The sequence below is a fragment of the Sciurus vulgaris genome (assembly GCF_902686455.1).
Source record: "Sciurus vulgaris genome assembly, chromosome: 1".
NCBI classification, from domain to species: domain Eukaryota; kingdom Metazoa; phylum Chordata; class Mammalia; order Rodentia; family Sciuridae; genus Sciurus; species Sciurus vulgaris.
In genome coordinates, this window is record NC_136461.1 from 135668634 (window position 1) to 135694697 (window position 26064).

Below are 26064 nucleotides of genomic sequence, written 5' to 3' on the forward strand. Positions count from 1 at the left end.
ACATAGTTATATGCATATTTATAAGAAAAGTAAATTTTATGTTTAAAGTGGAGAAATCAGTTTCTGCTTTACATGCTGCTGCGGTTTAGATCTAAAATGTTCCCCAAAGACCTATGTGTTGAAGTCTTGGTCCCCACCCATAGCAGTACTATTGAGAGTTGGTAGAACCTTTGAAAGGTGGGGCCTAGTAGGAGAAATTAGATCACTGGGGATATGTCTTCAAAGAAGATATTGGGCCCCCTAACTCATACTCTCTCCTTTTCCTCCCTTGTCACCAAGAGGTGAAAAAGGCCTCCTCTCTACACACTTCTACCATGTTATACTGTTTCACTACAAGCCTAAAGCAACAGGGCCAAGCAACCATGAACTAAAATCTCTGAAACCATGAGCCAAAATAACCTTTCCACCTCTGAAGTTGACTACCTCAGATTTTCTGTCACAGTGATGGGAAGTTAACACATATATATACTATCATTTCCACAATATACAAAATTTTTAAATATAATATTAGTAAGTTTATATAATTTAATTTCACAGATATATTTATACATGAACAAATATATACATTTGCTTATACACAGAAAGTTCTCTAAGATAATATTTTGTACTTTTTTCAGGATATGATTCAGTAGCAAAATAATTGTCCCATACTAACCTTGAAGGAATTTAAAGCCATCCATATGTAGCTCAGTTAAAAAGAATTAGAATTTTTTTATATTACAAGATTATGAAAAAAACTACATAGTATTTGAGATGATAATAAATGCCATATTTAAACTTCCAAAAATTGTTTTCAAATATTTGAAGTATCTCTAAATTTGCTAACAACAATATAAAACTTTAATGTGATTTCATGCTTGATATGGCTACATGTGATTCTTGATCAAGACTTTAAAAGTGGCATTATCTAATTCTTGATGATCAGTACTCATGAAAAACTTTATTTACCCTAGTATATAATTTTTTAAATGTTTAATTATTTTATAGTTGCACAAAATGTTTATTTTTTATGAAATGTCTTTTCCTTTTCTTTAATTGACAAATGTAATGTTAAAATTGCTTTTGTGATGTGAATGGATTCCCAACATAATCAAACATTTCCTTACCAAGTGTTTCACAATTTCAAGAATCTCTCATTTGCTAAATGTTACCTTGTTATAGCAGTAATCCTCAAAGTAGTTCAGATACCCCTGAAAGTGCATATAAGCTTTAGGAATGGAATGTTTATGATATACACGGTGTCCTAAGTTAAATAATGTGCCCCCAAGACTCTTGTCTACCCAGAACCTCGGAATGTGACCTTTATTTGGAATGTTTCTTTTTGAAGATGTAATTAAGGAAAGATTTGATTTGAGATCGTTTTGAATTAGAGTGGGACTTAAAAGAAACAGAACTGTCTTTACAAAATACAAAAAGGAGTAGAGACAGGAACACAGAGAAGGCAACACAAGTACAGAGGCAGAGACTGGAGTGCTGCATCCACAAGCCAAAGAACAGCAACAATCGCTGGCAGCCACCAGAAACTGAGAGCAAGCCATGGCATGATTCACCCTCACAGATACCAGAAAAGACCAATGACACTTCAAAGTCAGACTTTTTGCCTCCAGAAGCATAAGAAAATAAATTTCTGCTGTTTTAACTGCCCCATTTGAAATAATTTGCCTTGGTTGCTTAAATACTAATGGAGATGCCCTAAAATACACATGGAGAGAGAAATGGGAGCCACTGCAACTTTTGCCCTGTCTTGTCCCCAGGGCTTCTCAGGTGTCTCACAGCAGGTGCTTTGAGCCTCTAAAAGTTCCATGGGCTCAAATCTGCATCGGAGATGGCAGCCACTCTGCAGAAACAGGTGCCCAGATGGCAGAACCTCTTAACCATGCTTACCCCTCCTATTCCTTCTCATCTTTATGGGTACTGCACCAAGCTCCATCTTAGTCAGGTGCCCTCAGAAGAGCATCAGCACAGAAGTCACAATTCAGGGGCTTGCTTGTGACTTTCCTAGAATAATCAGTAGCTCCCTTTGGGGTGTGGCTCTATTATATCCCACATAGGAAGGGAGAGTTTTTATTTTTACTTTATTCAGTCCTATATTAATTGAATAATTTTAAACTTCACTATGCATTTCATACATTTTTTAAACTAGCTTATATATAATGTTTTTTTTTTTAAGATACATCAAATAGGAGAACATTTTTACTGAAAAAAAAAATCATTTTTTTCCCTATCCTCATGTTTCCAATCCTGGACTCCCTGAATTTTCCAAGACTCTCCTCTGTGTCCTCACCACTCCCTGCTCTCATCTGTTCTCTGATCCTGCTGGTGCAGAGCTGCTCAGACAGAGGAAGTGCTATAGGAACAAAGTGACCTATAATGTAGAGAAACTGACAATGGGATTGTGGCCAGCCTGTCTCTTCCACAGAATAAGCCAGGCAACATGAGCCAAGTATTTCACCTGCTCTGGGCACATTTCCTAGCATGGACATTTGTACGTGGGGACAATAACACCATACAAAACTGACCTGAGGAATCAATGGCACAATGAATGCAGACTTGCCTGACACTAAGGAAGGATGTTATCATATACTTATGGGGAAAACTGAAGGTTCTCATGCCTCACCTCTGATTCTCTCTGGAGGTCTGCTTCCTTTGATTTCTCTCCACCCAGCATTTCTTTGAGACTCCTTGTCCCCATGACAAATGGTAGCAACCCCATGGCTTGAGCGTTTGAGTTCCAGCCTCCTACACTTGACCTACATGATGCATCTGAATTATAACTTCACCTTATGTGAGAGAACCAGACTGGCCAACTGCCAGTTCACTGTTCTGTGTTCAAGGAGCAATCTCTGTGAATGGTGTACAACAAGGAAGGCTGCTTATGAACTAAGAGACACCCCAAAATTGAAATATTGCGGAGTCACTTACATCTGTGCTCTCTGGGACTTGTCATGATCTCTCTTTTTTTTTTCATCTGTTAAAGAATTATATTATGATTGTTAAAGTTTCTCTCAATTCTGAAGTTCTATGTTTTGATGATTCAAACTGAACAATACTGGGAATTACAACTGATCAGTGGAAGTTGAAGTTTAGGAGAATAGAGATGGTAAATTTAGCCCAGCATTCTTTGCATGACACACTGACTACCCTAATCTATCTGTACATAAAATCAGTCTCTAAGAAAAACAAACCAGAGTATGTTTGTGTATAGCTCCAAATAGTTTTAGGACATAGGTAGATACACATCTTTAAGGTCATCAGCACTTTTATAGCTGGGCCTTGATAAGAATCAACTGAATATCTACAATGTGTATTTATGCAAGCTTAAAAGCACTAGAAAGTAGTGATTCAGTAGGTATATAGGGAGGTAGGGGTTGTAACTCAAATGCAGAGTATGTATTTAGCATGTGCAAGGCCCTGGGGTTAATCCCCAATACCCCAAAATACTTTTTCAAAAGGAATATAATTTTATTACTTTTATTATTCATCTATGTTGTTTGTATGACTTTTGATATATAAATAACTTTAAAGTGAAGAACCCTTAAAGTTTGTTTTAGGTGTGAATTACTTATTACTCCAGGCTCTCCCTAGGGAATGTCTCATAGGATCCAGTCTCCTTTGAAAACCTCTGACTTGTGATTGGGCCAACAATGGTAAACACCCATGACTGCCACTTCTTAATGCACCCACTTACATTAGGCCATACACACCCAGTTAAAAGATGCATTCCCTTACCTTCCCTGCCTAAGGCTGTTACTCCTTAGGTAGACACCACATTTATATAATTCTTCTATGAAAGCACTCACTGATGTTTTCGTTTGATGTCCAGAGAAAAACAATAGGAGCCTGAAACCAAAGCTTTAGATCTAATTAATTCACTGAATGAAAAAAGCAGAAGACAAAAGCTTTATAGAAAGAATTAGTAAAAGCTTCTCCCTGTTTTTCTTCAGTATAAAGAGCAAAAATACATAGACAGCAATGATATTGATGCAGTTTAACCTTCGACCTATTCTTTCCTGTATAAAGTCAAGTCAAATACCAATAGGTCAAACCAATCTCATGCAATGATCGCATATCTCATTATAGTTGAGAATAAAATTGAAACAACTATCTTATAACTAAAAGATGTCCTCATTTTTTCCAGATTATGCTTCATGTTGACTGTGAAGAGTAATGTCTCTATGGAATATACATTCCACTGTAAAGCTCACAGGGAGGATCCCTGGTGTAATAGTAGGGATCTGGGGAGAAGATCTATTCGTTGCATTCTTGTTCATACACTGCCCTAAATATGTTCTGTCCTTATCACTGTGAGCATGCTCTTCTAGGCTCAGGAAGAAAGTGCAGGGTGGCATTTGCAGAGCCCAGGGAAACAGAAGGAAAAGTCACAAGTCCCTTAAATATCCAGCTCTTCCACAAAAAGGAGACAATTTGAGGAATATCCTGTTTAAATTTTTCTGCCAAATCAATTAACACTTGCTATGAAATGAATGAAAACAAGGGTTTCAATTTTCACAACAGTATTTCACCTTTTTTTAACCAAACTCAACTTTACATTTCTACATCATAACAGTTTAACAGTCACAGTAAGATATTTAATCCTCTCTTAATGTATATTTTACATAATACTGTATTTCTGAAGATTTCATGTCCAATGAAAGATTAGGAGGAATTTGGACCTGGGCAGGGGCTCCAGTTGAGGTTGAAGGCTGTGTGCTAGCTAGTGCTCCTTCTAGTGGACACTTGCTGCATTGCACATGCTTTAGCGTGGGTTTTTTTTGTTTGTTTGTTTGTTTATTTTTTTAGGTGTACTTCACTCAAGGGGCCAAGAAACACCTCAAAAATCTAAGAACAACTAGGAACTAATCATAAAATATCTTAACATGATAAAAAATGCATGTATCCAATTAGATAGAGCCTAATGTATTTGTATTCATCAGAATTCTCAGAGAATTTGTTAAAAAGAAATGTCCAAGTTGATTGTAGTGGTGTGCACCTGTAGTTCTAGCTTCTGGAGGGACTGAGGCAGGAGGATCACTTAAGACAAGGAGTTCAAGGCGCCCCTGAGCAAAACAGTGAGATAATATCTCTAAAAATTAAAAAATGACTTGATAGCATCCTACAGTGGAGGATAAATCTTGAATCAATGAATGGTTTATTAATTACACACACACACACACACACACACACACACACATATACTCACACATATATAAAATCAACAGACAGGAGGAAAGAGAACAGGGGGGTGGAAAAAGAGATTGAAAAGGGAGGTACTAGGGATGAAAATGACCAAATTATGTTATGTGCCTATACAAATGATATCACAGTGAATCTCACTCTTTTGTATGATTGCAATGCACCAATAAAAAGTTATTGTAAAAAATTTTTTTAATATTTATTCTGACTGGAATGAATGGGGAATTTGAATTTGGGAGTTAGGGAGAAAGAAATTCCCCCCTCACACTGGGGTAGCCTAGCGTGGTAGAGTAGGGACTATGGAGAAAATATGTGCTGAATAGCAGGTATTCCAGTGAAACAGAGTGCATTCTGAGATACTGATCCCTTTCCAGGACCCTTAAAATATTTAGCAGGAATTTGTGGGTCCTACTGTAGCATGGAGGATGGATGGATGGGTTCTTTGTCTCATGAATTCAAAGAATGGAATCCATGGACACAAGGGAAATAGCAAAGTAATCAAATTTATTAGAGTAAAAGAAAGAAAGCAGAGCTCCTGAAGGGGAGGTGTTCCAAGAGGGGGTTGACAGTGGAATCTATTGTCTAGGGGTTGTTAAAGGTCCATCTAATGGCCTAGTGCAGGTGATTGTAAAACCTATGTAAATGAGAGATGCTAGAAAAGACCAATCAAGCTCGTTGAGTTATGGTTTAATAAGCCAATCAGAGAGTACAAATTTAATCACTTACTTACATAATTAAGAGAACGAACCCAACCTTGTGGTTTGGCATATCTGTTGGTGAGAATGCTTTGGGTAAAGATAGATTGTGTTGTTGGCCATTGCTGGTGACCCGGGGGTGGGGTGGAATTAAGGAAGAACCATGTGGTTACAGCCGTCAAGGGCAACAACAGGATATTCTCATAGCCTGATGCCTCCTTCCACAATGGAATTGTCTTCTTCCTTCTTTCCCCTTCTCCAAATTCTTTATCCTATCTGCCTACAGTGATCTACTTTCCTGCCTCACTCTCATAGAAACTAGTGAAGAGGTTAAATTACATATGCGGCATAATTGGGGGCTACTATGGACTGAACTGCATTTCCACCCAAATTTCTAAGTTCAAAAATGAAGCTTCAGTTTCCAATATAACAATATTAGGAAGTGTAGCTTTTGGGAGGTAATTAAATCATGAGATTATTGTCCTTGTTAGAAGAGGAACTAGAGAATTACGTCTTTATTTCTCTTTCTCTATTCCCCTTTCTCTTTCTTCACCATGTGAGGACATCACATGAAGGCAGTCATCATCTAAGCCAGTAAGAGGACCCTCATCAGAACCCAACCATGCTGGCACCCTAATGTTGGACATTGAACCTCCAAAACACAATAAATGCTAAGTACTATGTACAACTAATAAAAGGGCTGAAAGGATATTGCTGAAATATAGATTCAGAGTCTGAAGGGACAGCTGAATGTAGGAACCAAATGTCACCATGCAAAATACAATGGTCCTCCACTTAAGGGACTTATAATCCATAAAGCTCAAATATCTATGGGTCATCACTACTGGAAGTGGTTGAGAAGAAATAAAAGCAACACTATAGGTCAATGCTTCCCAATGTTCTTTACAACAAACAAGGTCAATATAGGAAACAACAGCAAGCACAGAGTTCACCAATAGATTTTTAAGGTTTCTGGCCTCCCCAGTCCTTGCACTGCTTGCCAAAAGTTGAGAGTGACAGTAACTCAGTACAACCATAGTCTATCCCAGTGCATTAGTCAACTTTTGATCAGTGGGACCAAAACACTTTAAATGAACAACTTAAAGGAGGAAAGATTTATTTTGGCTTGCCGATTCAGAGGTTTCCGTCTATGGTCATTGGGTTCCATTACTCTGGGTCTGAGGTGAGGCTGAATATTATGGCAGAAGGGTGTGCTGGAAGAAAGCTGCACAATCCATGGCAGCTGGGAAGCAGAGAGACAAAGAGAGAAAGGAGCCTGGAGAAGATAAATCATTCCAGGGCATGCCCCCAGTAATCCACTTCCTCCAAACTAGATCCCACCTCCCAGTAGTCTACTCAGCTATCAATAGATTAATCCATTTGAAAATTAAATAGATTAATTGAATGAATTAATTCACTGAGGAGATCAGAGCACTCATGATCCCAAAAATCCCACCTCTGAACCTTGCTACACAGGAGACCAAGCTTTTGACATGAGCTTTGAGGGAACATTCTACATCTAATCCATGGTATCTGGGCACACCAGTGGGAGATTTTGCAGTATAAGAACTGTGTGAGTGTGGATAAGATGGCAGGGATTGGTCAAAAGAAGCAGCAAGAATTCTCTAGACAGGGACCTGGTCTCAGGCTTGTACCTGGGAAATTGGAAATCCAGTCCCTTCTTGCCCTATGCCTGGCTAGCATTAGTGGAGTTTTTTTTTTTGTTTGTTTGTTTGTTTTTTTGTTTGTTTTTTGTTTTAATTCCCTGCACATGACTCCACAGCTTTATACTTAGATATAGGTGAACAGAAATGCACTGCTACAATTTGGGTGGCTATTACTCTTTTTTTTTTTTTTTAGTTCTAACTGCTCATTTTTCTCTGTTTAAACATTTAATTAACAAAGACAAAGATGAGGGCTGGGGATATAGCTCAGTTGGTAGAGTACTTACCTCGCAGGCACGAGGCCCTGGGTTCAATCTCCAGCAAAAAAAAAAAAAAAAAGACAAAGATGATAACACATTGCATAACTGAGAACTGGAAGTAAGCAAAAGAAAAAAAGAGAAGAGAAAAAAATACCCTGATCAGTCAAAACAGTTAATGCAAAGTTCATGTGTAAGACGGATATGATGCTTGCATGATTTTGAAACTGCTAACTGAGAACAATTCTACTTCTTTTACTGCTATGAGAGAAGAAAGACAACAATGATTTTAGTGAATATTACTCCCATTTCCCAAGTACCTATTTCTTAGTTGCATTTCTGAGTCCACTGCATAGTGTCTTTGTCACAACTTTAGAGTAACATGAAATGGGCTGTTTACTCCTAAGACCACTGCTGAAAAAACACTTAATACTCCGTTTTGAATTTATTTGTAAATTATATTGAAATAGTTATTAGTGCCACTCACTAAGACTTCCCATACTCCTGCAGGCACATGGTAGAAATGTACTTCATTAATTTCTTAATTGTTAGATGTGGTTATATGGTTCCCCGTAACAAAGGAAATGTGAATAGAAGTAACAAGCCTTAATTCTACTCAAAAGCCTTAAGATCTTCTGGGTGCAGTGGCACATGTATGTAATCCCAGTGGCTTAGGAGACTGACAGGAGGACTGGGAGTTCAGAGTCAGCCTCAGCAATGGCAAGGCGCTAAGCAACTCAGTGAAACCCTGCCTCTAAAATACAAAATAGGACGGGGGATGTGGCTCAGTGGTTGAGTACCCCAGAACCAAAAAAAAAAAAAAAAAAAAAAAAAAGCCTTAAGACCTAAGCATGATTGGACAAATTCTGCTGCCCCGACCCTATTGTTTCTAAGAATAAAAGTGACACAGTTCTGATCACTAAGTGAGGATAACAAGGACAGAGCCTCCATCAAGTCATTACCATCTCTGTTGTTCATAAGCCACTGAGGTCTATGAATGATTTGTCAACCTAGCATGGCCTTTTCTTACTGATATATACAATACACCTTAATTATAAATGTAGAAGAACTCCCAGATCATTTCTCAATGGTGTCTTTTCTTACATATGCTGAGAATGAACTATATTATGTAATTCTCAATACGTTAGCAAATTAAAGACGGTTACTTCCACACATACATATCTACTAATTAATTGCTTGTAAAAGGAATAGCTGGTAGTCAAAAGGAAAATTGCAATAAGCAGAAAGGGAATTGATTATATCCATCTGGAGTTATAATAGCCCACCCCCTTGCCATCAGTGGTTTTGCTTTCTGCAGTTTTAGTTACTTGTAGTCAATTGATGTGGGAAAACCTTAAGTGGAAATTTTCAGAAAAAAACAATTCATAAGTTTTAAATTGCACACACTCTTGAGTAGCATGATAAAATCTCACACCATTCTGCTTTGTCCAGTCTGGAATATGAGTCATTCTTTTGTCCATTGTATCCACAGTGTATATGCTACCAGTCCATTAGTTGCTTAGTAGCCATTTAGACTGTCTGTGGTATTACCTGTTTGTGTTCAATTAACCTTTAGTTTCCTTAACGGTGGTTTCAAAGTACGGGAATAGTGATGATATGATAGTAATTTGGATATGCCAAAGAGAAGCCATAAAGTGCTTCCTTTAAGTGAAAAGATGAAAGCACAAGATTATTTTGAGAGAAACCATACACACATAAATTTTAAATCAGTATATTGTTATAATTATTTCATTATTATTTTTAACCTCATATTATGCTTAACTTTCGAACAAACTTTATATATAGGGTTATGTCTTATTTGTGGTTTCAAGCATCCACTGGGGGTCATGGAGTGAATCTTGAAGTCCTGAACCAACAAACTCCCAAATTTCCCATAGTCAAAATTCTTGTACAGCTGATTTTATTTCTATACTTCTTTTATGTCAACCATAAAAATTTAGATCCAGAATATAAAAATGTCTAGTCACGCTTTTACCTTCTAAGAAGAAGATATTATGAAACATTGGGAATAGCAAGAGGAAATGATTTAAAAGACAGAAAAATGGATGTCTTTGCAGTTAACCTAAGGAAAGGTAACAGACACAAACCTAAAGCCTACATGGGCACTCCTGATATTTTTAAGGGATTAGGAGGGTGACGTGTAAGCAAAAGAGGATGATAGTATCTGTCTCAGAATAAAGTTATTATGGAGTTTAGAGAAAATGTTTGTGTTTCTATAGAGTTGAGGCTTTTGGAATAAATTTTGATGAAAACTGTGTATCCTGGACTAAGAACAAGTCCTGAGAAGTTCATTTACAACCCTCTTCTTGGTGACAGGACTCTAGAGAGTCTCATGGGATATGTGTACATTTCAAGGGAAAATGAGCCCAGGACCCTGGAGATATTTCTATATTATAAAAGAGAAACCAGAATTCACATGGCTCTTGGAGAATATATTTCCATTTCAAAAGGTTAGAGTAAGAACATGGGATCTTTCCATTCCATTTCCGGGGAACTAAGTTCATCTCCTTTTCTCTTTCCTTCACCTGTGGAGTATCTCCAGTCCTTGGTCATCCTAGGGGAAGCACAGGGGTAAAGGGTCAGGCACAGTTATTGGGTTATAAATAATAAAAACTATTCTGCTTCTGAATCCATGTGTCAATTCAGGGATAAGTTCATGAAAGTAGATATTGAAAATACCACATTTAGCAAAACTAAGCAAAATGGACCTAAATGCCGTTCAGGGTCTCTTGTCCTCCAAAGGGGTTGATATGAGTTGTTCTAAACTCCATAAGCTTTTTTGCAGAGTTAAATGTACTTTTCTAGATTTTGTGAACACACTGAGTGGGGAAGAAAAGTGGGTCATGTTCTCATTCTTCCATTTGGTAGTAAGTTTCAATCTCTATGGAATTTGTATTTTCTAATCTATATAGTATAGATGTTGCTTTGTCTCCACTCTTATGTGAGACTTAGTCCTTCCAATTTCTTTAAAGATTGTCATAGTTAATAGAGAAAAACAAATCTGATGGCTTAAAACAAAAATCAATTTTATTTATCTTTCTATGGATTTGAGGCTGGTCCATTCTTAAAGGGAAATGCATATAAGAGAAAAGAAGAATGGCTGAAAATTCAATAATTAAAACCACTACCAAAAGAAGTTAAGAAAATAGGAAATTTAACTCAAAGAAGGTGGGAAAAATACAGAAATCTACAAAACAGAAAGCAAACACACTAAAGGGAGAATTAGCAAAACCAGAAGTTGGTTCTTCAAAAAGAAAAAAAGATTTATAAAGCCCTGACAAAACTAATTAAGGAAATTAATTAAAAAAGAAATAAAAAAAGAAATAGTATTAACCAAAGTCAAGAATAAAAAAAGGGTATTGTTACAGTTCTTATGTATAATATAAAGTCATAAGAGGACATTATGCCCATCTACTATAGTTTGAATCTGGACTGTCGCCCTAAGACCAATATGTTAAAAGGCTTGGTCCTCAGTTCAGCACTACTGGTAGGCAGTGGAAACTTTAATAGGTAGGGTCTATGGGGAGGACTTCAGGTCATAAAGGTATGACTTTGAAGGCTATTATGAGACCTTGTCTCTTCCTCCTTTTTATTTTTGCTTCATGGCCATGAAGTGGATGGCTCTGCTTGGCCACACTCTTCCACCTTCATATGCTGTCACAGGCCTGAAGCAATAGTACCAAATGATCATAGACTGGAATCTCCAAAACTAGGAGCCAAAGTAAACCTTTTCTGTTTATAAGTTGGTACCTTGAGGACTTGGTGTAGTAATGGAAAGCTGACTAACACATCATCTTCGTAAGTATATTTGAAATTGAAACTGAAAATTGAAAAAGTATAAAACTGTCTTCAGGATAGAAAATTTAAGGAACAAACAATTAAATAAACTGATCTATAATTTGATAATTTTTCCCAGGGAACATCTAGACCCATATGCCTTTACCAGTAAATTCTACCTAACATTTAAAGAAATAATGACACCATAATCCAAACTCATTCAGAGACTGAAAAAGAAGAAATACCTCCCCATCCATTTGATGAGGCCATAATAAAATTGATCCTGAAACTTAACCAGGAATTTACAAGAAAGGAAAATTATAGGTTATTTATTTGTGAACATTAATGCAAAATTCCCAAAAGACATTAGTAAATTAGAGATATTACTTCCAGTGTTGTCAGAATAGGTTGTATAATTCTGTTATGGTTGACTATGAGGTGTCCCCCAAAACTCTTGTGTTAATGGGAAATATTAAAAGGTGAAATATTAGATTATGAGAGTTGTAACCTAATAGTCCATCCTCGTTTGAATGGAGTAGCTGGGTAGTAACTGTAGGCAGGTAGAGCATGACTGGGGCAGGTGGGTATTCCCAGTGGGGGGAATGCCATGTAAGGGTTTGTCTTCCCTGTGGCCCCTGGCTCCCTGGCTATCATGAGGTAAGCTGCTTTCCTCAGCCACTCCCCTCCTCCATGATGTGCCACTTCACTTTGGGTCCAGAGCAATGAAGTCAGTCATCTATGGACTGAGAACTTTGAAACCACAAGCTCCAAATAAATTTTTCCTCCTTTAAATTGATCTTATCAAGTGTTTTGGTCACAGCAACTCAATGCTGACTAACATAAATACTAATCTAATAATAGAACAAAAGTCTGGTCAAACACAGATGGACATCACAAGGGACATATATGCCTTAGAAGAAGTGAACATACTGGGTGTGCCAATCTACATTTAGTGACTACTCACCTAATGACTCCCCTAACTCAGTGTTACCCAGAAGAAACAGAACTCAAATAGACAACAGCAGTCTCATTGAGTTGGGAATTCAGAGGTCAGAGTCCAGCCCCTTTTAAAGAGCACAAGTATAAGGCTGGTAACAAGAAGACAAAATGTTTGAAGGGGAATCTCCATTTAAGACAGACACAGAATTATGAAGCAGAATAAACGGAAAGGACAATTTCCAGTCATTTGAACAGAGTCAGTATGGCATACAGCACCAGGGACACACACTGGTGCCTGGGGTTGATATCTTGAAGAAGTGGAGGAGGCTCTGGTTCTACAATGAAATCTACTTTCAGGGAGATATCTTCATTCCAAGCCTCACTAAAAGATAAGGCCTGAGACTGGTATAAAGTCTACCTGCCAGATTGAATATTTGCAAAGGAGCTAGAGCAGAACTAAGCCTTATGACAATGGGATTAGAGAAGGCAGTTGTGAAGAACTGGGAACCCAAAATAAATGGTTTCTGAGATTGAAAGGTAAGCACTTTATTTTCACACAATTTGCACAGAGAGAGAGGAGGAGGGAAGGAGAGAGAGAGGAGTGTGTCATTTAATAACTATATGTAGCTCAAGTACAAATTACTATTATTTTACATTTCTCAAATGTAGAATAATACATATCACAATTATAGTAAGTATAGAATAATAATATATCACAATTATAGTCAGTAATGTTAACAATAATGCAACATCTATAGACCCAGATTTTTCTCAGATAACTTGATAGCCATCATTGGGAATGTAAAGAGTCTTTAGAGCCTGTCATTTGCATCAAGTGAAAACCTAGCAAAGTAGAGTTAGCATGTTACTTTCTGGTATTTCCCACATTACTAAACAGAGTGGTAACCTCTCTCTACTACAGTAGTTTTAAGATTTTCTCTGTATTATTTATAATTCTTAGCAACAACAAAAGAATAAACCTTATAAGAAAATTAAAAAATAAATTCAGATTGACTCAAATGCACCTACTATAAGGTCTACTATAAGGTACTACTTTTGTTTGTTTAAATAGAAGCAACAATAATAAACAAAATTGGGAAGCATTGATTAAGGATATACTTACAAAAATTATTCATTCATAAATAATGAAAACCATCTCAATTTCTCTGATGTCTCCCTATGTGAAGGAAACTGTCCAGATGGAGTGATATCTTAAATATCTCCACTCTCAAAATAGAAAAAAAAGTCTTAATATTAAGTTTAAACTGCAAATAGAAGAAATTAATAGACCTCTAGGCAATTTATGAGGATAAAAGGATATTAATGGATTAAGTAAAGTAGTATAAAGGAATAAATTATGCAGGAATGTGTAGGCTTCATTATTAATCAACCAAAGATTTATAAATTGGGGTAGATAATAACATAGACAGCCTTAATTGTCATAAAAACAAGATAATCAAAACTCAAGATTCAAAGAGAACATTCACAGAGTCAAAGATAAAAATATCTTCACATACAATAATTTGGGAGTAAACCTGGTCCAATTGAGCTGCAGCCCTGAATCCACATCTCTCCTTCATTGCCATTGTGTTAGGCAGCTTTTCATCACTGTGACCAAAATACCTGATAAGAACAACATGAAAGAGAAAAAGTTTATTTTGGCTCACGATTTCAGAGATTTAGTCAATGGTCAACCAGCCCTATTTCTCTAGGTCTGAGATGAGGCAGAACATCATGGTGCAAAGGCATGGTAGAGAAAATAGTTTACTTCACGTGGCCAAAAGTCAGACAGAACTAAAGAGAGGAAGGGGCCTCAGGAAAGATAAGCCTACCAGGGCACTACCCCAATGACCTGCTCCCCCAGTCATGCCCCTCCTGCCTATAGTTACCACCTAGGATGGATTGGTTAGGTTATAGCTCTCACAATTCAATCATTTAACTTTCAAACATTCCTGCAATAACACACACACTTTTGAAGTTCACCTCATATCCAAATTATAACACCATCACTGATATTTCTCATAATCTCACACCCTCCACCTAGAAGATACCTCAGAATATTTTGATGTATCCCTCTGACTTCCATTCACACTTTCTCAATTAATCTAATATCTCAAGTACTATTATTAACATATGGTCAGATATTATCAGCTACTCACCAAAAATCTTTGATTCTTCACAATAGTTCCTAGAAACTATTTCTAGGAAATAAGGGCCAAACTCCTTAGCATTCCATTTATGATCTTTCTTGATCATTTCTGGCCCCTTAGTTCACCACTCAGAACCTCCATTAAAGCCAGATCTTCTCACCACTCGCCAAACATGCCCTCTACATTCTCCTTTTTGAATTTGTGCCCTTGTCCCCTCTGTCTGGAAGGCCCTTGAATCATCTTCATCTGCTGAAAATCTCCCAATCCTTTAATGGCTAGTTCAGATGCCACCCTTTCTGGTACCTCAAATCCCCTCAACTGGAATTCATTTCACCTTCTTTGTTCCCATAGTCCTTTTCTATGGTAACAAATTTAACTTTAGATTGTATGAGTATCATTTGCATGCAATTAGATTCAAAGGATGAGAAAAAAAGGTTGTTCATTTTTCATTCCATATAGCATTGGTAAAAATGGGTAGGTTAGTGATAAAAGTTATTACAACTAAAATTTAAGTTTTCATTACTTACTGAAATTTCACATAGTAAATGTTTAATAAAATAATAAAACAAGTCATTCTGATTCAAGTATAAGTCCCCTATGGGCTCTTTCTGGTTAGAAGGCTTGGAGAGGAGTAATTTCACCCAACTAAAAGAAGTTCATTCCCACTTAGGCACCAAAATCAGTGAACACACTGCAATTCAGGTGTATCAGTTACATCCTATATCCTGTGAATTTTAAAGTTGGAAACAGATAACCAAACAGATTCAAGAAAATCCATTTACATATGAACTATGAATTTTAAACTGAAATATATTAAACATTGAAAATAAGCACATTTGTGAGTGTGAGTGTGTGTGTGTGTGTGTGTGTGTGTGTGTGTAAGAGTCATGGCATATTATGAAGTTTCTATTACAGGACAAGCACTGGAGATAGAAAACAGAATATAAACTTTGCTTTTGTGAGGATATCACAGTCTAGAGACACCAGAAAATAATACAATAAATAATCCTTCATGAAAATACTACATGCAAAGTTCTGTAGTTATATAGGAAAGTCACAATCAAATAAATTATCCTGCAAGATGAATTATCTGTTTACTGGATATAAGGAGGGCAAGAAAATTCCATGCCAAGGGAATAGTACTGAAGTGCAAAATGACATGACATATATGCAAAGTGATGAGTGACCGGAGATAGCTTAAAGCACACACAGAGAGAATGAAGTGACACTGGAAAAATAAAAAGTCTACAGTTAGGAAGAGCTCTATATTCCATAAGAAGGAGTTAGCTTTTGTTTCATCTAGGTGGTGGGGGTTTAGTTAGAGGAACAACATGGTCATCCTTGTGCTTTTGAGAAATAATGCTGTAATCAATGTGGAAGGTAGAGTGAAAGCAGAGGCATGTTGGGAAGCAAGTGTGACAGCCCAGGTGAGAAACTGTAAGAATCTGAACTATGAGCATGGAGGCAAGGGTGAAAGGCAGAAGACACAGTCAAGAGATATTTTGGAAGAGAAATCCAAAAATTTATTGTTTAACTATGAGGTTAAAGGAAAAAAGGACTTGAAAACAGCTCTGATCTCTAGCTGAAGTTAGATGATGATACAAGAAATAATAGAATGAAAAAACAACAGTTTTATAGAAGAAAAAGAGAGGTTTGAGTTTTAAATGAAATGTTTCTGAGACATCAAACTGAAAATATCAGTTGGAAAGAATTAGAAACATATATCTGGAATAATACAACTGGGTACTGAAAAAATAGATGTGGGAATCCTAAATGCAGTCAATCCACATTATTCGCAGTTTTAATATTTGCATATTTGCCTACTTGTTAACTTTTTTTATTTGTCACTCACAAATCAATATTTGTGTGCTTTTATGGTCATTCACAGACATGCACAGAGAAGCAAAATCCCTGAGTCACCCAATAAACATGTTCCCAGCTGAGGTCAAAGGTGATGCTCTGCCTTTTTGCTTCAGCTCTTAATACTGTAAACAAAGTCTTTTTTTTTTTTTTTTTTGTAACCTATTTGTGCTTTCCTTTGGTGATTTTACTATTAAAAATGGCCCATAAGTGTGATGCTGAAGTGCCGTCTAGTGTTCCTATGTGGATATGCTTTAATGAGAAATATGTGTTAGATTATCTTCTTTCTGGAAGGAGTTGTAGTGCTGTTGGCTGTGCATTCAATGTTAATGAATCAACAGTATATATTAAATAAGGTTTCCTTATGCAGAAACAGACATAAAATGTGGTTGTGTATTGATTGGTTGAAAATGTAACCAGAAGTTCACAGGAACCCTAACTATGTATTTCCCATAACAACAATGATCCTGTACTCGGTAGTTAGTGTTGCCTGTGACTCTGTAGCACAAAAGTACTGTGAATAATGAAAATGTTATTATTATACCTACTAAACACACAGTGTAAATTTACTACATACTATTTACTGTGTGTAAATAGTAGGTATGAGAGAGGATGACATTACATAGTAAAAGCATATACAGCATGAAAATGAGGGCCGAAGGGAGAACCCTGGGAACATTATTTAGAGGGTAGACAGAAGATAAAAATTCAGAGAGAGTTCAAAAGGAATGGTCACGTAGGTAAGAAAAGGGTGTTCAGAAGTATGTGAGGAAATTTCATGAAAGGGATAGTCCAATCAGTGTCAGGAGCTGCTCCTAGAGGCAGAGAGAGATGGTATAAAAAGAAAAGTATGCACTTTTGAATGCAATGGACCTGAATTTGAAATTTATTAGCCACCTAATAGCTGAGTGACATGAACAAACTCATCCTATTTCTGTGGCCCTCAATTATTTCTTCTATAAAACAAAGAAAACACCTACCCCAGAAAGCTACTGTAGATTATACAAAATGACATACAATCCATGAAAAATACCAATATGTATACCATTTCCTATAAGTATTAAATATAAATATTTAAAAAACAAGGTAAAAATCTCTTAAAAGATAGAACAAAGCCATTGTGTATTATCATGACCTCTGATCTTGGCCTCGGTGGTATCTAGCATAAGTAAAATTATACAAATATGAGTCCCATTTAAATTGGAATTTGAAATAGTTTATCTAGGCCTGTATTTCATTCTGTCTCTCCTGTTCCTATTTGATAAAAATCTCTGTTGACTTATCTTGACCTTCTATGAAAATGAACTTTGAAGACAGTCAAATCTGAGTTTGGGTTATGGATCCTTATTGCTTTAATCTACCTATTTATGCACTCATTCAACACTTAATGAAAGTACATGTTCCTTCAGAATCTGCCTCAAGCCTATGTAGATTGCTAATCTAGATCTGTTTCTACCCTACTACCCCATAAACATCTTTTATAATTTCTCCCAAACTTCAACCATGAATTACCCTGCTGACATAAATATGATAGTTTAAGGATCTATGTCTTGGTACTTAAGCTTGCCTTTACCTGTGGTCCTTTCTGGTCCACGTTCTACTGGAAGTACTTCCCCCTCAAGACAGCTGAAATAGCATTGGGCAATTCTTGTTAAAGAAGAGTTAGGAATTTTTGGTGCAAAATTTTGCATTTAAAAGAGTATCAGAAAAAAAAAAGAGTATCAGAACAACAAACACAAGCTTTAGAATCTGGAATTCCATTTATAGAGGGTGAATTTAGTCATTATCATATAATTTCTTCAGGTATAACATGGTAATTACTAACTTTACAGAGAGATAGATGAGATTAGACATGCAATACACTCTGGGTCAGAAAAATTTCTCTTTACTCTGAGTGTCTAGCTGGGCCTAAAAATTAAACTGAGATCAAACAAATTAACAGGAGAAAAGTGTGCAAATTTTAAATAAAATTTTACACATACATGGGTGTCTACCAAGGAAAGTGAAGGAAGAGGAAGATCTGAATAAATACCTGGGTTTTTTTGTTTTGTTTTGTTTTTTGTTTTTTGTTTTTTTTACTAAACTGAACAAAGAGCAGAAGTTTTGAAAAAGTAACTAGGAAGGTATGAGTTTTAAAAGGTCTGTTTGCACAGACTTCTCTGAGTCTCAACTCCTTGTCTCTGGTGATAAGATTTCTTTCCTCCTAGAAAAGGAAGACATTTTCACATGAGGATTGTTTCTTGCTTTCTGAAAGAGAAAGGAAGGTCAGAGTGCTCCTCTAGAAACTGCTGTTTTTCAATTGCCTTTGGTGGAAAATAATTAACATGTCAAAGCAGCATATTTGGGGGATGTATTCTCTGAATCCCAACCTTTGGCATAATGCACACAGCAGACACCAACAGAATATTCCCCCTTCACACCCACCCCACATTCCTTGCATAACACTTCCTATAAAACTCTATTACAATTACATGTTATTGTCTGTTAACATCTTTCTTTTGTCCACCAGATTGGGAGGTTCATAATGACCAGGCCTATTTCTTTTTGCTCATATCCCAAGGACATAAAAGTACCTGGGATGTGACAAGTGTTTAAATAAATCCCAGGTCTCCAGTTTGATTGTAAGTTTTTATGGTGTTCTTTGCTCCCAATACCAATACATGCTGTGAAGGCGATGTGCTGTTCAGTCTTTGATAAGGAGGAGAGAATTTGACAATCCCTAGACAGGTGAGGTTATAAAGTTCACCTGATAAAACATCCAGAGGACGTTTTCATTGCTGAATTAAATGAACTGGTAAGTCATCGCTGCCCTCTAGGGCAGTCTACAGCGCCTTCAAGCGTGCGGCAGAGTAAACTCCCGACTGAAGCAGATAAATTTTTAAGGAAAATAGGATGACAGGACCGGCAAGAAAGCACGGGTTGGACGCAGGCGCACGCTCGGGGGAACGAGGTCGCCGGCGCACTTCGTGAAGTTCCGCCCTATCCCCGGGAGCTCACAGTATGGCTCCGCCCCTTCTCGCAGTTGCTAAGCAACCACCCCGGAAGTCGTAGGAAACGCGTCCGCGGCGAGTGCCGCGAGCCGGCGGAAAATGGCGGAGGGAGGTGTCCCGGAGCCAGAGGAGCAGGAGAGGAGGTCTTCTAGGCCACGGCCCCCGAGCGCGCGGGACTTACAGGTGCGCGAGTTGCTGAGGCAAGGGGCACTGTAGCGGGCGGGGCCGGTGATTGCGCGAGCAGGCACGGGTTAAAGGCCGCCTTTGACCTTAGCTGAGCCTTCCCCTGACGCTCTTTGGGGACGGAATTGAGACTCCAGCGGTGGGGGTCACTCCCGGGAAGTGCACTGCACAGTGGTGGATGTGGAAACAGGTGCCGAAGCCTCTCGCGCGCGCACTTCGTTTCCCTTTTACCCCATGTACAGTGCAAGAAGCAACTCTTAGTTTGGAATGGCATTTTGCGGGGTCGGGCGAGCGTCCTTCATGAGATTTGGGAGAAAGATTTTAGTATGGCCGGTGATAAATGCGCACTTTGACAAGTAATAATGTGTGCTGGCTTTTTCTTGTCTTGGTTGTTGTTTCTGACTTTATTACTTACATATAAAAGTGGTTCCTTTCCATCAAGTACCCTTTTTTTAAGGGGTAGACTAAAGCAGTTCATTCTACAGACGTGTGTAACGTGGCTGTAAAGGGTAGTCTGTAAAATAGTGCACTTAGAAATGGGGAAATAAAACTTTATATTGTTATAGGACATTGACTTGGTTGGCTAAATACCAGTACACCAAATCTTATTATCACACCACTTGAGTAATGTTTGGCTTTTTTTTTTTTTTGTCCCTTTATAAAATCATTGCTAAAATTCAACAAGTAAACCTCTCTAAGGAGCTGTCATTAAAAATAAATGCGATTGAATCCACAAATCTTGACAGAACTGTTGTAGTTACAGCCACATTTTGATTCTACTTATTAGAACAAACATACTCACCACCTGCCATGTGACTTACTCCTTAGCTTTCGGAAATGCAGATCTAATCCATAGTCTGTGCTGGATACTGTGGAAAGTTAGTAAGTAAAATTTGTAGGAGTCCGCCAATTTAAATAGGGCATCTAGACTGGGCCCAACAGAACAAACCAATACAGAACTTAACAAACATAACTCAGCTTTGATTGGTTATATGTGATCCTAGTTAACTAGGTAACTAGTTAAGCTGTTAATGGTTGATTGACCAAGCAGTATTAAGTTTTCTGTGACTCACTTCCATTTTTCTATAAATGTTATCAGATCACATTGTTGCTTGAAGTTTTCGTAGCCTGCTGTGGTTTTGGTTTTGTTTGGCCTTGTTTTACTTGGTTTTTTAATTTAATTGGTCTGAGCAATATCCTTTTTTAACAGTACAGAAATGTAAAAGGCATTTCTGCTTTCGGAAACCTAGATGCTTTTTTGGAGAACTAGGATAACCTTTTAAGACGTATCATTGAGGGCTAAGAGTAGTAGTTAATAAGGTAAAGAATTTGGAGAACGAAGAGATCAGTTTAATGTTAGATGAACTCCAGTGCCTGTAGTTGATTCAGTAGTAAATAAAATCAAGGAAAAGACCCGCTTCTATTTACCTCATGTTTTCTAATGTAGAACTAAGGGCAGCATGGGGTGTTGAGAAAATGGATTAGTGGCTAGATCAACTTTCTTTGCCTTTTGGTCCTGCCACTTCATAGTTGTGTGAATTTAGAAGAAATTTCTTAACCTCACTGGTCCTCATTATCTTTATTTGTAACCTGAAGGTGATATGATGGTGGTGTAGGGATGAAGAAATGCCTATAAAAGGACTCTAAAAAATCCCTATATTATCCCTTGCCTCAGTCCTTTCACAGTTCAGTCACTATTTAGTGCCATTAAAGTTAAAAATAACGTCATACCCTTTTTCTGATTTAAACCCACTTCTTTTTATGTGCAAAGTGAGCACTTGATATTTGGCAAATTGTTTACAGACTTAATCCAGTTGATTAATTTATTAATAATGATTTGAGATGTTCTGATAGATGTTAATATTGAGAATACTTTCATTTCTCCCCTACACTGGAAGATTCTTTTTTCATCTATCAACTTTATGGTAGGTAGGTCAATAGGAATGTAATTGATTTATGAATGTGATTTGATGTATCAAATACAGTATTTGATAATCTTTCCCTTAGAATCTAATTAGAATATAAAAGACTTGTAAAATTTAAAAACAATGAAAATGATGACATATCAAGAAATAAAGTATATTATCAAAGGTTAGAAGAGTTGGATAATGTTCTTCCCAACTGGTTTCATGGATATTGATTACTTATGGATTATCTTATTGTTTAATTTTGGCATGTTTATTTTAAAGGCTACCCAGTAAAGTGCAGTTTTCAGTAGATTCTCCTTACTTCCCTGACCATTTGCACTCAGTCTTTCAGGGTTTCAAAAAGGGTGATGTATTACTAACTGGAGCAAGCCAAGGTATTCCTAAGTAAGTATATCTTAGCTATTATGTAGTTTAGGATTTGTCAGCAGCACCTAAATTAGGAAGAATTGTTTCAGGTACCACCAAAGGAGGGCTGCATAGTTGCCTCCCAAAAGCCTTGCCCGCACTATGAGTCTCTGACTTACAAACTGTAGACGTAGGAATCTTCATTTAGAGCTTCAAATCAAGAGTGAATTATCTTGGTTCCCTTTCATCTCCCCGGTTGTGCAGTTAGGTTCAGTGGGAAAGTTTGGGGTAATAGTGTTAGTGACAATAGTAAGTCTAAAAACATCCCTAGGCTTAGTAGTATTTCTGAATGTTTCCAAGTTTTTTGTCTGTTTTGATGACCTTCAGTTCATCCAGACACAGGGTTTAGCTTAACAGTTCATTAAGATATTTAATTGTTTGCTTTTGTCTCAGTTTTCCTCCAGAATAATGTCAAAAGGAAAAATTTTCTGTTCTTAATTCTTTGCTTCCATATTGAGGTTGAAATTTGGAGTAGAGGATGCATTAGGGATAACTAATATTGAGGAATAGGATTTGAATTAATAGGATGGACTTGATAATACTGTAAGAAGGAAAGATTAAGAATGTTTAATACTGTGTTACAATTGCCACAAGTATCCTAGTCTTGTTGCATACCATTGTTCTGTAACATTGGTTCTCAACTTTAGTGTGTATCAGAAGGAAGACTTGTTAAAGCAGATTGTTGGGCTTTGCCCCAGCTTTAATTCATTAGATGTAGAGGATGTTTCTCACAAATTCCCAGGTGATGTTGATCTAACTATTATGTTTAGTAAACCCTTATTACATCTTGTAGCACTTGTCACCATAAGGCTGAGAGTTTTAAGTATTGCCAATCTTTTGCTATGTACTTGATTTTCTTAGTTACTTTGCTTCAGTTTTGTTTTAAAGTTCTTCACATATCAAATTCTAAAGGAAAGATTATTGGTACAGGTTAAGTATTCCCTTATCCTAAAGTCTTGAGACCAGAAGTGTTTCAGATTTGGGATTTTTTCAGATTTTTGAAATTCTTGCATATTTTACCAGTTGAGCATCCCTAACCCAAAAAACTAAACCCTGAAATGGTCCAAAGTCCAAAACTTTTGGAGTGCCAGCATGATGCACTCTTTCTGTATTATAGAAACCTCTTCTTGGATTTTGAGATTTTATTGTTAGTATGTTGGTTTTGACAGTACTTCAGTTAATTTTGATCAATTGAAAATAGCATTTTGTTTTTGTAGTGTTATCTGCTATGTCAAATATGTAAATAACACTTTAAAAATATCTAGTATTCAATTTATGTCATAGGATACCACATGACATCTACTCCCTCTAAATATTTGTTTACCTCTAAGTTAATGATGTGTCATAAATAACTGGATCTTTCAGCAAGTAGACTCCCTACTATAGTATCATTTTCCCAATATTCCTATTTTGTTAATGTTTTTCATATTCCATGGAGGCAAAGGCATTTTTTATTTGTTTTACAGAAGGAAAATATGATCTGATTGGCAGCATTTATTCAAATTTTTTAAAAGCAGAAAACAAGGAAAGTGATATAGCAAATATCTCAATTTTAAATATATATATATAATAATCTTTATCTCTGATTCATATGTTAGTCTTTGTACAACTCAATGTGGATGGAAAGTGCCAAATAAGTACTATGTTAGAAGTAACTTGGAAAACTTAAAAAATCTAAGAGCAGAAGCATACAACTACAGGTTGAGCATTCCTAGTCAGAAAATCTAAAATGCTCCAAAATCCTTAATGTTTTTAGCACATGAGGTTTGGATTTTGGAGCATTTCAGGTTTTAGAATTTTGGACTAGTGATGCTCAAACAGTAAATTCTGTACAGTATTTCAAAATCTAGAACTTTGAAATCTAAAGCATTCTGTTCACAAGCCAAAAAGTTAAGGGTACTTAGCATGTAATAACAACATGATACTTAATATAAATATTGTTAAGGAGATAGTATATGCTATGAGGATTTAAAAAGCAAGATATTTAGTTAAGAAAGTTAGAAAAGCTTATCTGAAAAGCTTATCTGAAAAAAGTTATCTGAAAAGGGCCTTTTAAATACAGATAACACTTGGCATCAATGGGAATAGGATAGCATAAAAGTACTTCTTAGAGCTGAAATAATATAATCGGCTAAGACGGAAATCTACTGAAGATCATCATTCTGAATGAATTTCAAGGAATTGAAATTTCAGAAAACTATAGAGCCAAGTGATTGGTTGGTTTTTCTCCCCTTTCTCACCTCTTTAGTTTTTCAGACTAGGGTAATAAACTATAAACATATATAGGTAACACTGCTAGAAGAAATATTGGTAAAAATGAATCACTGATACAATCAGTGTGAAACATTTTTAAAATAGTGGTCTTTTAGGAATGAAGCCAACTTGCTTTGTGCTTTATATACATTATGAGACTTTTTTATAGGCATTTTAAGATGTAAGAACTAAGGCTAAAAGAGCTTAGATAATTTGCCCACAATTACACAGTAAGCCCCTAGTTAAGATTTGAATTCAGTTTTTCTAAGATTACAAAGTAACTTATAATTTGAATTTCTAGCAAAATTCCATGTTAGGAATATGAAAATAGTTGGACCTGTGAAGGAGTAGGGTAGGGATAAAAAAATTTAGAAAAACTAGAGCCTTTCATTTTCGTCTTTTATGTACATTTTATAAGTTGACTACTAGCATATCCAACAAGTTGACTTTGCACTAATCCTCTGCTCTTCTTTTTCTACTGAGGAATTCAGTTCATGGAAATGGTTTTCATACCTCTTGTGCTTCCAAAAGGAGCACTTTATCAGTCTTGTTTGTTTTTGACCAAAAAATCCTAAGGACTAGGTTATGCTAGTTGTGAATGAATAGCCTAGCCACAGGGGCAGAAAATTTGAGTTATTGTCCAGATGTCAAAAGTGAAAAAAAAAAAAAAAAAAAAAACCTGAAATATTTGGAATACTGTTTTTGAATTCCATTTCAGGAACAAATTTGGTTTTGTTTATTTCATTTTGAAGATATCAAATATATATCTATAATATATAATATGGGTAATATTGCTATCTGGTACATAAACCATATATACACACACATATATAATTCATTGTCTTATATTTTTCAGAAATTCATTTTGCTAAGTTTGATGAAATTTTATGACTGGTAGACTTTTTAAAAATTTTTATTTTTATTTTTACAGACTACATTTTGTATCTGGTAGACTTTTAAATGATACTTTTGAAAAAAATTTTATGTGCTTGAAATTTGAAAATACCTCAATTTATTTTAGGAGATCTGATGAAAAATGCTGACATTCATGTGAAACATTTTCAAGAATTCTTAAGACTTCTCAATCTCCAGATAACCCACTTCTTCCCTTGAATATATATGCCTCAAATATATTTGCCTCAAAAACAACAAAAAATTAAAAGAATTGGAGAATTATATAGATATGAATTTTAAAATGATATCTGAGTTTTGAAACTTGGTAATAAACAATTATTATAACTTCAGTTTGCATTTCTAGATGTGGAATTTTGGATAATTCTATAAAATAAGATATACAATGAGTTTATTTTGGAAACGTTCATCTTTTGAAGCAACAACCTTCATTTTTTCATGAGAAGTCTTTCCTACTCAATTTCAAGTTAATATTCTATTTGTAAGTATTTAATATAGGAGAGTTTATTTCCAGTGTTATGCTTTATAACGAGTCTGTTATTGTGTAGTTGGCCTTGGCAGAATTATATGAAGATGAAGTGAAATGCAAATCTTCCAAGTCTGATAGACCTAAAGCTACAATCTTTAAGAGCCCACGAACACCACCTCAACGGTAAGCTTTGTTTTAAAAAATAAACCATAACCTTTTTAATTCACAAACCCAAATTATTTTAAATAGTCTTGGGGATTTTTTAAACTATGACGTCTAAAAATTAGTATTATTTGGATACTATTCCTAAAATTTTTATAGTCAAAAATGCTAAAAGAAACTTCCAGAAAATTACTTTAAAGACCTGA

At 36.2% G+C, this 26064-nt stretch overlaps 1 protein-coding gene across 3 annotated transcripts in view; it reads left to right on the forward strand.

Annotated features, from left to right (window-relative positions):
* Positions 1 to 19590: 19590 nt before the first annotated feature.
* Positions 19591 to 26064, forward strand: part of UBXN2B (UBX domain protein 2B) — a 35657-nt gene continuing 29183 nt past the window's right edge. For all 3 annotated transcript variants that reach the window (XM_079117025.1, XM_079117026.1, XM_079117027.1), the window contains exons 1-2: positions 19591 to 19729; positions 25776 to 25879. In XM_079117025.1, the coding sequence (XP_078973151.1) occupies positions 19646 to 19729; positions 25776 to 25879 (188 nt within the window). In that variant the 5' untranslated portion in view covers positions 19591 to 19645. The remainder of the gene's footprint in view (positions 19730 to 25775; positions 25880 to 26064) is intronic.